The 12,925-nt window shown below is 50.6% G+C and overlaps 1 protein-coding gene across 1 annotated transcript in view; it reads right to left on the reverse strand.

Moving 5' to 3' along the window:
- The window catches only part of LOC134048155 (hydrocephalus-inducing protein homolog), a 75,410-nt gene that overhangs the window by 9,623 nt on the left and 52,862 nt on the right, over positions 1-12,925 (reverse strand). The window contains exons 39-54 of the mRNA XM_062499755.1: positions 11,747-11,874; positions 11,161-11,256; positions 10,731-10,869; positions 7,165-7,974; positions 6,579-6,670; positions 5,956-6,143; positions 5,599-5,781; positions 5,240-5,359; positions 3,806-3,965; positions 3,528-3,700; positions 3,174-3,372; positions 2,421-2,520; positions 1,701-1,800; positions 1,039-1,207; positions 516-754; positions 131-191 (exon numbers count right to left, since the gene is read on the reverse strand). Coding sequence (XP_062355739.1) covers positions 131-191; positions 516-754; positions 1,039-1,207; positions 1,701-1,800; positions 2,421-2,520; positions 3,174-3,372; positions 3,528-3,700; positions 3,806-3,965; positions 5,240-5,359; positions 5,599-5,781; positions 5,956-6,143; positions 6,579-6,670; positions 7,165-7,974; positions 10,731-10,869; positions 11,161-11,256; positions 11,747-11,874 — 2,957 coding nt within the window. The remainder of the gene's footprint in view (positions 1-130; positions 192-515; positions 755-1,038; positions 1,208-1,700; positions 1,801-2,420; positions 2,521-3,173; positions 3,373-3,527; positions 3,701-3,805; positions 3,966-5,239; positions 5,360-5,598; positions 5,782-5,955; positions 6,144-6,578; positions 6,671-7,164; positions 7,975-10,730; positions 10,870-11,160; positions 11,257-11,746; positions 11,875-12,925) is intronic.

A 12,925-nucleotide genomic window follows, 5' to 3' on the forward strand; every position in this document is an offset into this window, starting at 1 on the left:
GACTGAGCAGATCCTGGACTCCATCCTGCAGACTACATCCCACCCTGTGGTGATCAGCCCCCAGCCTGGGCACAGCAGCATGTTCTCACATCCCCTGCAGCAGCACTGCTGGGGAGCAGGAGTCACCCACCTGTGTCAAGGAGCTTGATTTCAGCTTTGTCGCTGGTGGAGCGGATTCCTCTTGCTTTGAGCTGAGGAAGGAGAAAGGAGAGGTGTCTGTCATGCTGAGCTCCCCTGCCTTTCTCTGAGGTCAAAGCTGGCTTTCCTCCCCACAGAGGAAAGCCTTCCTGCTGCTGATGGCTCCCAGAGAGCAGCCTGCAGCACCCAGTGCTGCAGAGAGCAGCTCTACCACCAGCTTCATAGTACACATGGGGATACCAAGGTGATGTTTTGCTCCCTCTCCCCAAGCCAGGGATGCAGATGGATGATAGCCCAGGTCTCCTGGCTGCCTGCCACATACCAGCCATGGGGTGGTGCCTCCTCAGACAGGAAGGGTGGTGCAGGGCTTCTCATACCTTTTGCTTTCCAATGCAGATGCATCCTCGGGTGCTTGGAGGATGTGGAATTTGAAGTTGAGCATGCCTCTGTTCTCCAGCACGACAGTCTGGGTCTTCTTGGTGCCCTTGAGCATGGCCCCAAAGTTGATGGGTGAGGCAGGCTCAATACTGTACTTGCTGTACACAGCTTTTGCCGACACCCTCACGGGGATGGTGGCAACAGTCTGGCTTCCTTCCCCTGAGCTGGCATCTGTCACCTGTGTGCACAGGAAGGGGTGGTAAACAAAGCCAAGAGGCCACCTTGCTCTACCCCAGTCGCCAGCCTCCACCCCAGGCCTCCATCAATTTACCCTCCCTGTTTAAGCACCTCCTCCAAAGTCAGATTCTCAGCTCCACTTAGGAAGCCTCCCAATGGTTTTGAAAGACTTTGTGTATGTAGGAGAGAGGATTCTCCAGTTAAAGCCTTCCTTCCTTTAGATACCTATCCTGTTGATGCTCCCAAAACACCGTGTGATAACAGAGCCTGGCCCAGGGGGCTCACCTGGCAGTACAGGATGGGTTTGTTCTTGAGGAGCATTTCCCTTGTGGGGTGGAAGAGCATCTCAACATTCACACCAGGCTGGGAGGCAATCAGCATGCCCGACTGAGGCTCAATAGTGAAGTGGGATGCCAAATCTTGCATCCTGGGACCTGCATTCTTCAGCACAAAACTGAAGGGGAGAAAGGGAAGGAATGGAGATCTCTGCAGTTAAAAGTATACATCCCACCAGCACAGCCAGGACTTTGTATAGGATTAGGGAAAAAAAAGAAAAGGGAGAGTCCAACTCTGCTCAGGGAATCCTGGATCTTGTCAGAGAGTGCAGGCAATCACGAGGTTACTGCAAGAACCCTTGACACCAAAATTTTTCATTCACTTCTTTACAGAGTTTCAGAAAGAGAAAGGAGGTGACCATCAAAGAAAGGCAATGAGTCTCAGCATTTCAGTGGCTGACATTTCGGGAACTCTCTTTTGGGTTCCTCTTGGGCTGTGGAAAACTGCTGGTTTATGGCTGGGTTCTTTGGTAAAATAGTTGAGATTAGAGAGCCCAGGTTTTGTATTTATCAAGAGGTAGCCAGCATTGAAACACGTTCTAGCCATTGACAGAGGCAGAAGGCAGGCCTGGCAACCCCAGGAAATGTTCACTACCAGGTAGATGGACTCACCGGTACTCAATGTTGTACATCCCTTTGTTCTTTAGACTCAGGACTTTCTTCACATTTTCCAGGACATTAATGGTTCCAAATTCCAAGCTTCCATCTGGACCTGCACAAAACCCGCAGAACAAGGTCAAACACGGTATTTGTGAGCTGCTGCAGAATACACCAGGTCACAAGCTACATGGAGGTCTTGGCACAAAACCCTTTTCAGCAAGTTTCTGTTCTTGAAAGTGTTTTCCAGCTACTTGTCTGCCCGTTCTCTTCTTACTCAAAATATCTGCAAGCTTAGTAGCTAAGCCTTAGGAGCTTGGCTTCCATTTCCTCACTTCCAAGCACAAATCCAATTACTTTATATGCTGTGCTGAGCCTGTGGCAGTTGCCAACTGCCTGTTCACATCTCTGTGGTTTCAAAGCCCCCAAATCCAATCTGCACGTGAAGCTGTACACTTCAAAGGTCAGAGGGGAGAGACTTAAGGCTGTAAGTGCCCTGATGAGGTTTTATTACACACAGCTTGCAGGGTATGTGCTTTATGTATCCATCCCATCCCTGCATCCCATCCCATTCCTGCATCCTATCCCATCCCTGCATCCCATCCCATCCCATCCCATCCCATCCCATCCCATCCCATCCCATCCCATCCCATCCCATCCCAAATGCTTTGGTCTCCCACCTCCCAAGGCAGTGCAGTGCACCTGGACTGCTTTCTTTGGGAGGCATCCACTGACCTTCAGGCATGTCGATACTCAGAGAAACATCACAGACCTCTGCAGAGATCTCAATGTCTTCAGCCTGAACAATCCCCAGGATGTTTCCTGTATCTGAAACCTGAAGCAGCAAGAAACATTGTTCAGATGATTCTTTTAGTAGACAGCCTGTAAGTCCTTGTCTCTGCTGGCGGCTTCCTCTGTGGCCTCCTTGGCTTCACAAATGTTGGTGGACTCCCATGCTTTGTTCACCTGCCCCAGTGGGATTCTGCTGCAGAAAAAAGCCCTATCACTCTGTGCTCCTACAGCAGGGAATGCTGCTGCCAAAGCATCCTTGAGAGGCACAGGGATGTAAGAACAACCACAAGAACTGTGAGGTGTCTCAGAGCAGATGGCATTGACATGCCTCTCCAATCACCTAGCACCCTCTCTGAAACGCAGCCCCTAAACCACGGGGAACAAAATCCCAGCGGGAGTGTTTGTTGCACTATGCAAGAGCTTCCGACAAAGTCCAAGAGGAATGTAGAGATAACACTGCAGTCTGTACAACCAAACAACAGCCTTCAACCACTCACAGGGACAAAGTGGTTGTGGTACAGGCTCAGGATGCAGTGTCTGGTTATTTGGGGGGATGTGGATGCACTGCACGTCCTGGCAAACGCAGTGTAGAGGCAGAGGTTGGGGTCACAGCACCCTTGAATCTGTCAGGTGCAGCTCTTCCTGAGTCCACCCCTAAGAGCACACAGCTGCAGGGCAGGGCCCAGTCCCTCTCACCTCTAGTCGCAGGGTCTTCTTAATGCTGCCAATCTGCTCGGCCTTGAAACTCAGGGTCACTTCAAACTCTGAGTGGGGATCAATGATGCCGTTATCTTGTGACAAGGAGAAAGCCTCAACAAGGTCATCCAGCCCAGTGAGCTGCCAGGCCATGGGCAGTAGGGTGTTGTTTTTCAGGACCAAGGTCCTGCTGTCAGTCCTGCAGAGACAGGAAGGCACTTGGCATCAGCTGCTGGACGGTCACACCAGCCTCACCACTGAATGCAACTTGCAGCAGCTCCATCCATGCCCTGGAAACCAGGTCAAACATTTTCTCTTTGTCACAAGTCCTGGAGTGCTTGTGGGAGGACTGACCTGTGCAGAAGCAGCTTGTCAAAAGACAGCTCCAGGGGGCTGACCTCCAGCATCACGTGCACCCCATGGCAGCACAGGCTGAAAACCACTGGGTCTGGGTTCTTCTCAATGCAGCAGATGAGTTTGTCTTCCAGGAAGCCAGGGGAAGTGGGGTATGCCCAAATGGTCAGCTCCTAGACCCGGCCCCACAGAAAGAAATAGAAAGAGCACTGTGTGTGAGCAGGAGGAGCAGCTCCTGGGCACTTGTACAGTGCCAGCTCTACCTGCCCTCCTCCTACCTGCTTCTCCTTTGGTTTGAGTGTCATGCTGGGAGGGTCCAAAAGGAATGTCACTGCTTTCCCATCATTCTCAAAGGAGAACTGGACCTCTGCATCCACAGGGGAGTTGTTGAGGGTGGTTAAATTCTCTGAGTTGCCGGGACAGTTCCGGGCCTTGTACCTGTCCACAAAAGGGGAAAAGGCTGCAGAGGAGACTGTTGCCTTTGCCACACGTCGAGGAGAGCTCCATGTGCACCCAAAGAAGCGGTGCTGGAAGACCCAGTTCTAACAAACAAGTGAGGGAAATGGATCCCAGTCAGGGGCATGGACGTGTGCTCATCCTTGCCTTACTTTGATGCCTTCCCCTGGACTTGGTGCCTCCACCCCAGAAGCCTGATGATGCTCAGGCCACTTCAAGAGTTTATAATACAATGTAAATTCAAGGGTGCCTAGAAAAGCAACAGTACACCAGGCACATGGGTTCTTTCCCCTTCTTGGGGTGCCTTCCCTGCAGGGTATAAAGAAAGAAAACTCTTTCTTTAAACTCTTCTCTTTTGGAAAAAAGTTCAGCTAATCTCTTTCATAAAAGTCATAAAAATCCCTTGGATTTCATGCGTTAGCTCAACATCTGAGAAGGAAATTTAAAGCATCAATTCCCAAGAGGAATGCAAATAGATAACAAATGACCCTTCTCTCAGGTGTGGAAATGACTTTGGAGTGAAAGGGTTAAAGAGGCAAAGAGAAATCCCAGATTATCCATCAACCTGGCTAAAGATTGTCTGGTTGTTTAAACTATTTTGATTTCATTTCCTTACATTGGCAAAATAGACCTAGCCCTCCAGATCTCCCATGGAGACAAGAACTTAATGTTAAATAGTATTTAAAAAAAAAAAGTGACAGTAAAAGTAGAAATACACAACAGCTTCAGTGACAGCGTGTTTAGGCAGACTTTACCTAGCAGTGAGGATGCAATGTCATCACAGGAAAATGTACATGATGCTGTACATTCCCCCTGACACCCATTGGCAGGTGAACCATAAATCTTATTATTAATTACAGATTAATGAAAGGTTCACAAAACCATCTACAGAAGAATTGCTCAATCAGGCTACCTGCAGAGCTCAAAGCACCTCTAAAACCACCATACAGTTCATTCCCTACAGGGTGAAGCTGAGATGTGGAGGGGGACAGAAGTTGCCCCCCAAGTCTCCTTTGGTCTGGAAGCAGCATGCGGCTCTGGCCACCAAGGTGGCCACCAAGACACCCACCGGGTAGGCAGAGCAGCTCCTCCAAGGCCCATTTGCCTCTTATCTGCTCAAGTTCACACATCTGTGGTCCTTCAATCCCATGTGTCTCCCAGGACTCTGCTGGGGACTGCCCTGGATTGTGCCAGCAGGACAGCATGTCTCTCCAAGCATGTCCAGGAAAGAACAAGGCCCAGCAGGGAGCACATACCACTCTCTTGATTTCCCACACAGCAGAGGTCCAAAGTGGAATTGCTTTGTGCTCTCAACATATTCCTTGAAGATGATTTCATCTGCCTCCATGGTCTCCCTCCACTGTGGAAACACCAGCCTGGGCAGAGAAAGTGGGGAAGAAGGAATTACGAGATGCTCCAAGTAGGAAATGTAGTCAGAAAGCCATAACCCTTCCTGGTGGCTGAGGCACCATCTGCCTTCCCAGCTCCCAGCACAGGAAGAGATGCTGGGTGACCTCAAGCAGCACCACCTGCCCAGGCCAGAAGCACCAAGGGGCAGCCCTGGCTGTGAGTTCAGGGGGCAGCAGTGTGGGAGGCTGCCAAGGGCCAGCCTTACCGCGGGTTCTGGCTGATGCTGGGGTACACGCCCGTGCCACTGCAGGGCAGCTCGTACTGGCGCTTTGTCTCCACGAGCTCAAACCTCAGCGTGTGCTCAAACTTCCCTGGCCTTTTGGTGGAGAAGTGGACCTTCAGTTCCACCTCACCGTGGCCAGGCACTATCCATCGGTACCGTTTCAGCCTGGCAATTAAAGAGGAGGCTTCAGACATTGCTAAGGAGCAAATGAAACAAGGAGGGTGCACTGGCCATCCCGTGGAGGCACTGGCACAGGGTCACTGTGGAGCTGGGGATGACGGACCTTGTTTGGCAAGAGGACCAAGAAGCAGAGGCATCACCTCTTCCCATGTGGCTCACCTGTGGAATTCTGTGGGGGTTGAGGCTCTTTTCAGCACACTTTTGGATCTGGTTGCAGAGGAATCCTGGGAACTTTCTGCTCTGAGTGTGGAGATCTGGTTCGCCTTTGGAGAGTTGTCTTTGCTGGCTGCTTTACGTGTCTTTGGTTGGCCCTCGGCAGAACTGCCCTTGGCATCTGGGGCCTTGGCCTAAGGGGAGAGAGAAAAGGGAGGGACAGGTGAGCCCTAAGACATCCCCATCCTGGAAAGCAAAGCGGGAGTTTCTCAACCAATGGAAGAGAGAATAAATAAACAAATAAGTCCACCTGCCCAGGGACTTGGTCTTCCTTAACTGGTGTTTGTTTTACCTAGGACACCCCTTCTCACTGAGGACCCTGGTCTCAAAGGTAGTTGACGGTTTTAAATGATTTTTTTCCCTCTTGTGTTACCGAACTGCTCTGTCTCCCGCAGAGCTGTCGCTTTTGTCCCATCCCTGACAGAAAGGAGACCTGCAGACATGGGGCCCCATCACATCTTCACTACCTCTCCACAGTGATCCTTCTCCATCCAACCTGTCCCCCATGCCCCCATGTAGCCTGGTCCCTGCCATGGCACCTTCAGTGCCAGCACCACTGGAGCACCCACCCGATTGTCTTCCATAGCAGCACCTTCCGGTGCAACAATGGTGAAGGGCTTCACACACTCTGCAGAACCCAACCACTCCTCTGGGTAGTTGACTACGGAGAAGACAGCAGCAGGGGGCAGGGGAGGCCCTTCGGGATGCAGTCCCAGATGTCTCAGCATCTAAAACAGAAGAGAAAATCCTGCTTATACTTCTGTTGCCTTCATCCTCACAGCTCCTTCTTTCAAGGCACTGATCTTTTGGCAATGGGGTTTTTGATTTATCTGAAGTATACAAGTGCTTTGTTATGCCCAGTGGGGTGAGCAGGCTCCAGAGCAGAGGCAAGAGCTACAAGCAGGACTGGGACAGAAACCTCTCCCAAGTGACTCAGCTGAAGAAAACAATGACCATGAGCTGCCCTGTCCTGGGACCATTTCTAATGATTTCCAGGCTGGGAAACTCTGAACAGATGGGATACTTGTACACAGAGCACTCCCACTTTCTGCCCACTGAGGGATGGATGGTGATAACCTCCCCATCCACACAGATGCTACGGAGTCATTGTGGAACATCATCAGGGGCCTGGACAAGGCTCTGTGCCATTGTCACCTGGGGGGACACAATATTCCAGGATCCAAGACCACAGCATGCTCAAAATCTGAGCCTTGCAAGGTTTTATCTCATCTTTTGTTGGCAGCCTCCCATCCCTCAGGATCTCCCTAATCATGGCCTTCGGATTTGTGACCTGGATGTCCAAGCACCGCACCCTGACATGCTCATCTCTGACTGTCCCTTCTGCAACTTCACTTTGTGTCTCCAGCTGAGATGACTGAAGACTCCTTTGGCCTCCACATTTTTGTTCAGGCTTCTTCTCAACCTTCTCCTGAGACTTATAGGTCTTCTGACCTTTGTTTTCAGCTGAAGGCAGGGATGTATTTCTGTTTTGGATCACGGGTAACTGCACAGAAGAACCCTGAACCTTGTCACCGTAGGAGAAAAGCTGTGTGAGGTCCTGCTGCGATGACTCATAGATTTGAAACCTCTGGATCAAGTTCTTATCCATCTCAGCTGGGTACTCTGGGATTTCGGCTTCCCCCTTGTCATGGGCTTTGGTTTCCCCCATCCCAGGGGCTTTGGTATCCTGCTTGTCAGGGGCTTTGGGCTCCCCCTTCTCTACGTCCTTGAGTTCCCCCTTCTCTGGGGATTTGGGTTGTTCCTTCCCTTGGGCTTTGGGTTCTTCCTTCTCTGGGGCTTTGGGTTCACCCTTCTCAGAGGCTTTGGGTTCATCCTTCTCAGGGGATTTGGATTCTCTCTTCTCTGGGGCTTTGGGTTCATTCTTCTTTGCGGCTTTGGTATCCCCCTTCTTTGAGTATTTGGGTTCCCACTTCTTTGGAGGTTTGGGTTCCCACTTCTTTGGGGCTTTGGTTTCCCCCTTCTCAGGGGCCTTGGGTTCCCCCTTCTCAGGGGCTTTGGTATCCCCCTTCTTTGGGGATTTGGGTTCCCTCTTCTTTGGGGCTTTGGGTTCCCCCTTCCCAGGGGCTTTGGTATCCCCCTTCTTTGGGGCTTTGGGTTCCCCCTTCTTTGGGGCTTTGGGCTCCCCCTTCTCAGGGGCTTTGGTAGCCGCCTTCTTTGGGGATTTGGGTTCCCCCGTCTCTGAGGCTTTGGGTTCACCCTTCCCAGGGGCTTTGGTATCCCACTTCTTTGGGCCTTTGGGTTCCCCCTTCTTTGGGGCTTTGGTATCCCACTTCTTTGGGGCTCTGGGTTCCCCCTTTGGGGCTTTGGGTTCCCCCTTCTCTGGGGCTTTGGGTTCCTTCTTTTCTGGGGATTCTGTTTCCTCCTTTTCTGTGGATTCCGTTTCCTCCTTTTCTGGGGATTCGGTTTCCTCCTTTTCTGTGATTTCCCAGATCCTTTGGCCTTTGTATATACACTCCTCTAGGATTTCAGTTTCCTCCTCTAGGATTTTGGTTATCATATCCTCTAGGATTTTGGTTATCTTTTCCTCTAGGTTTTTGGTCTCCTTCTTCTCTGGGGCTTTGGGTTCCCCCTTCTCTGGGCTTTTGGTCTCCTTCCTCCCTGGAGATTTGATTTCCTTCTTCTCTGGGATTTTGGTTTCCTTCTTCTCCAGGGCTTTGGTTTCCTTCTTCTCTGGTTTCGCAGACTGCTTCCCCAAGGAGACACCCTTCTTTTCCTTCTTCCGCTTCTCTTCCTCCTTCTGCCTCTCTTCCTCCTTCCACTTCTCTTTTTCCTCTAAGGCTTTTGCCTCCTCCTCAAGCTTTTGAGCCAGCTGCTTCATCTCCCTTCAGCAAACAAAATAGAAAACATCTCTGAGAGTCACCACCACAAACCTGGGCTCACTAGTCCTGGCTGGCCCTGCAGTTTATTCCTTGACCCTGAGGCCAGGCATAACCATGAGACCATTTCCCTGAATTTTCCTCAACCCACAGAGGTTGGGAACACCCCAAGTGAACTGTGGAAGGGGACCTCCAGGACCAGCCAAACCTAAGCATTGCCATTGTAAGGTCTCGACTGTGCAACCTCCCTCTTAAGGCACACCCAGACACCTCCAGCCCACTGCCAAAGGCTGATCCACCAGCTCTCTGCACTGATGACTGAAAACGCCCTTCGTCTCTTGATTTCCCAGTTTAAACCACTTCACAAATTGCTAACATCTGCTTGTCCCTCCCTACAATTCTTACTCGATTCATGCAGCCCCCTTCTCCCTGGACATAGCCTGCTCCTTAATGAGAATAATCCTATCAGTCAGAAAGCAAAGGCTGCAGGAACTCTTCTCCTGCAAGACAGGCTCTTGTCAGCCAGATTTCCTGCTGGAACCCAGCTGTAACCAAGGCAAACTTGTGCTATCTGCCATGGAAACAATTTGAAGCAGCCTCGTCTGTCTCCTCCCCATGAAACCAACTTCAGCCTGAGCTGAAAGAAGTCCTGATACACAGGCTTGCTTTAAGCAGCCTCACCTCCCAGCTCCACACTTTTCCTGTTTGTCCTGAGCTGGGCTGCCTTGCTGGAGCAGAGCTTGCCTACTTCTGCAGTTTCAGGGGAGCCTAAAGGACATGGGCTTTTATGGGTGGTGTCCCACCATAAGGAGAACCTTGGCAGGTCAGCATTGCAAGGATTTCATCTGTAGCAGGACCAGGACCCAAACCAAGGGTTTGTCTGTGCCCCACACCTGCCCATACCACAATCCCACTGTTTTGGTGAAAAAGGGAGATGATGAATAAAGTGCAAATCAACACCATAGACTTAAATACACTTCTACAGGCAAGCCCTGAGCCCAGCTCCCTGCAGGCAGCATCTAAACTGGGAGAGCTCACCACTAAAATAGAGAAGATATTCTATCTCAGTAGAAGAAGGTCTTTCCTCTCTTGGGAGCCAGGGAGCTAAGAGTGGCCATCCCTGTGCTGCTTCTTGCCTTTGCTATCAAACTGAGCTCAGAGGCCTTGGAGCAGGGAAACCTTCCAGGGACACTACTCTAAGCAGTAACCCATGGAGGGCTTACTCACCTCTCCCTCCGTAGATGCTTTCTTCCCTGTATTATTTTATCCACTAGAGCTTGCTTCTCCTCAGGGAGGGCATAATACTCATCCTCATCCATTTTCAAGATACGTTGCATGTTCCTCTGAAAAGCTTTTGTCCGCTGCAATTCTTTAGCACAAACCAGAAGAGAAACCATGAGTGACCAGAAGCAGAGCTGGGTGCTCTGGGTCAGCCGCAAGGATTCACAGCTTTTCCCAACCCAGCCTATCATACCAGGAGATGTTGGGGAGCTCATAACCCTGCTCCAAAATTCAAACAATCACCCAAACTATGGCCGGGCAGTGAGTTCCTGTGCTTTGCCTGGCTTAAGCGCACCAAGGCTGAGGACAGTCATTTGTCACTGAGCTACAGCAGTTTGCACTTGTGCCCAAACTTTAATGTTAGAGATTAGGGTGAATCGTAAAACCTCAGATCTGCAACTCTGAGTTCTGGTTATGCTGAGGCAGAAGGTGGAAAGATTAATAAAAATGTTTCTTACAAGCTCTGCTGCAAACCCAGATACGCAGAGATAAGGTTGAGGGCTTGAGAAAGATTTGAGAGGGAGGGAGATATCTTACCTTCCTTCTCTCTTTTAGCGTCCCTCCTTTTTCTTTCATCTTCCTCCTTGGTTATCCAAGAAGCACAATCCTGATGCAGGTTCACTATGTAGATATGATGATGATTGTTAACAGCTTTGAGTACACAGAGCAGAGAAGATTCCAGGCTGCTTGTGAAGAGGCTCTCCAAGCCATCAAAGACCACTCCCTTGGAGCAGTCTTCATGCTGCAAATAAAGGGAAGAACAAGTCAGCCATTGCACGCAGGGGGCTCACAGCTGGACAGTTAAGAGATGTCACAGGGCACCAGCTATCCTTGTTCCAAGGGCATTAGCTAAGAACAGCTTGGATCTGTCCTTAGGCTCTGCCAACTAGGGGCATCTGCAGCTTCCCCCAAGGTTCCCTGCACACAGTCCAGGATCCTCCAGCAGCATGTACAGACCTCCTCCTCTCCAAGTCATACATCTCTGCCTGTCTCTCCAGAGCAGGAATGTCTCCTTTTCCCCCACCCCACACACCTTCAGCCTCTCACATAGGATGTCCACCAGCAGGTCCTCGGGCAGCACACAGCTCAAGCAGTTCAGCTTTTCCCCATGACTGCTGATGATGTTCAGCTGTTGTGGTGCAGGAGCAGTGGAAACTGTGAACTGTAATGTGGAGCATTGTTAGGAAAATAAACCATGGTGGAAAGCCCTGAACAATTCCCACTGCTGGGCTTGCAGCTGGGGTTCCTCACTAGTGGAGAGTAGAACAACCCTGCAGTGCAGTATGTGAGGCTCCAGGGGATGGTCCTGGAGGGTCCATGCCTTGGCCAGCAGAGACCCAAGCTTGCAAGCCCCCAGTGCAGCCTTCCAGCACTTTACTCACTGTCTGCAGCCATACTAGCCAGGACTGCACTTCACCAGCAAACCACTTAGAACCAGTATAGCTGTCTGCCAGAGCACATTCCCAGCTCAAGTCATACCCAGCCTGCCAGCTGGGCTTGGCACTATGGACCCACATAACAGGCCCTGGCTGGCACACAGCCTCCACGGTAAGCAGCCCCTGCCCATCTCAAAAACAATGCAAAGGTCCCAGACATCAACCAGAGCAGACTGTGTTTACCTTTTTGTTGGATTTGCTGGCTGGCTCCTTTTTCTTTTGTGCTGGAATGTTCTTGCCTTTGGCATTTTTCTTGATGATTTTTTCTCCAGAGGCTTGTTTATTCTTGGTCCGAGCAGTAAGCTTTTTACCTGCATAGGGGACAGATGGTTCAGGGGGGCTTTGAAAAACAATTAGGTACCTTTCCCCACAATGGGCGTAACCTTGGGCCCTTGAAGAAATGTGGCACTTTTTCCCCAGTCTGCCGGGCACTGGCAGCACTGTTTCCCAGAAGCAGCTCCTTCCCTCCTTCTCCTACCAGCATGGTAAAACATGCCATCCCGTATTTGATTTTAAAGCCAGCACTATGTCCCTCCTAACAACTGTGCATGCAGGTGACACTCTTGCACAGCAGCTCCCCTGCAGATCAAGCCAAAGATTTGTCCTTCAGGACCATTTTTCCATACACTGCACCCATCCTGCATTCTCATGTGGGGACCTGAAGCCCTACCCCACTTGCATCACCTGTCTCCACTGAAATGAAATCTTCCTTGTGGGAAAATCCCAGCTGGAACCCAGACTCTTCTTCCTTCCACCAGCTCCCAACCCAGCCAGGTTCAAAACTGAGCAATGCAAAACTTCCCCCTTGCACTGAGCCAGGTCTGCCTCACCCTGCAGAGCTCAGGGTACCAACTTCCCAGTAAGTTTCATTAAAGTCTTCAGTCTTACACGTAGAACAGCCCAGCATGCATGAGCTGTGTGCCCTGACAATGGGCATAGGTAAATCTCTGGAGAAAAGAGCTCATCTGTAGCATGTCTCTCATTGGAAATTCCTCTGGGAGGTTGTCCTTCCCTTCTTCTCCTTTGCAAGGTTAAACCCATAGTCAGTCCTCTTGTGCTTAATGAGCCACTTCAGAAGGCTTTTTCCTTGTTAAAGTGGGCAGCAGTTCTGCCTGCTGCCCATGAGGAGCAAGCTTGACTCAGCTTAGAGGAAATATAAAATATTTGGGAAAGGGACAGAAGTGCTTCACCACCCGCAGAAAAATAAACATGTACCAATTATGTGCCAAGAACGGCAGCAAAGGGGCTATAAAAGAACCCCTGACTGAGCTCTTAAAATTTATTTCTTTTTTTTTAGACAAGCCAGAGATGCACTTCACCCATGTTCCCTAGGAGACCCAAGGACTGAAAAGGTGCTGCTCT

The sequence above is a fragment of the Cinclus cinclus genome, chromosome 11 (assembly GCF_963662255.1).
Source record: "Cinclus cinclus chromosome 11, bCinCin1.1, whole genome shotgun sequence".
NCBI classification, from domain to species: Eukaryota; Metazoa; Chordata; class Aves; order Passeriformes; family Cinclidae; genus Cinclus; species Cinclus cinclus.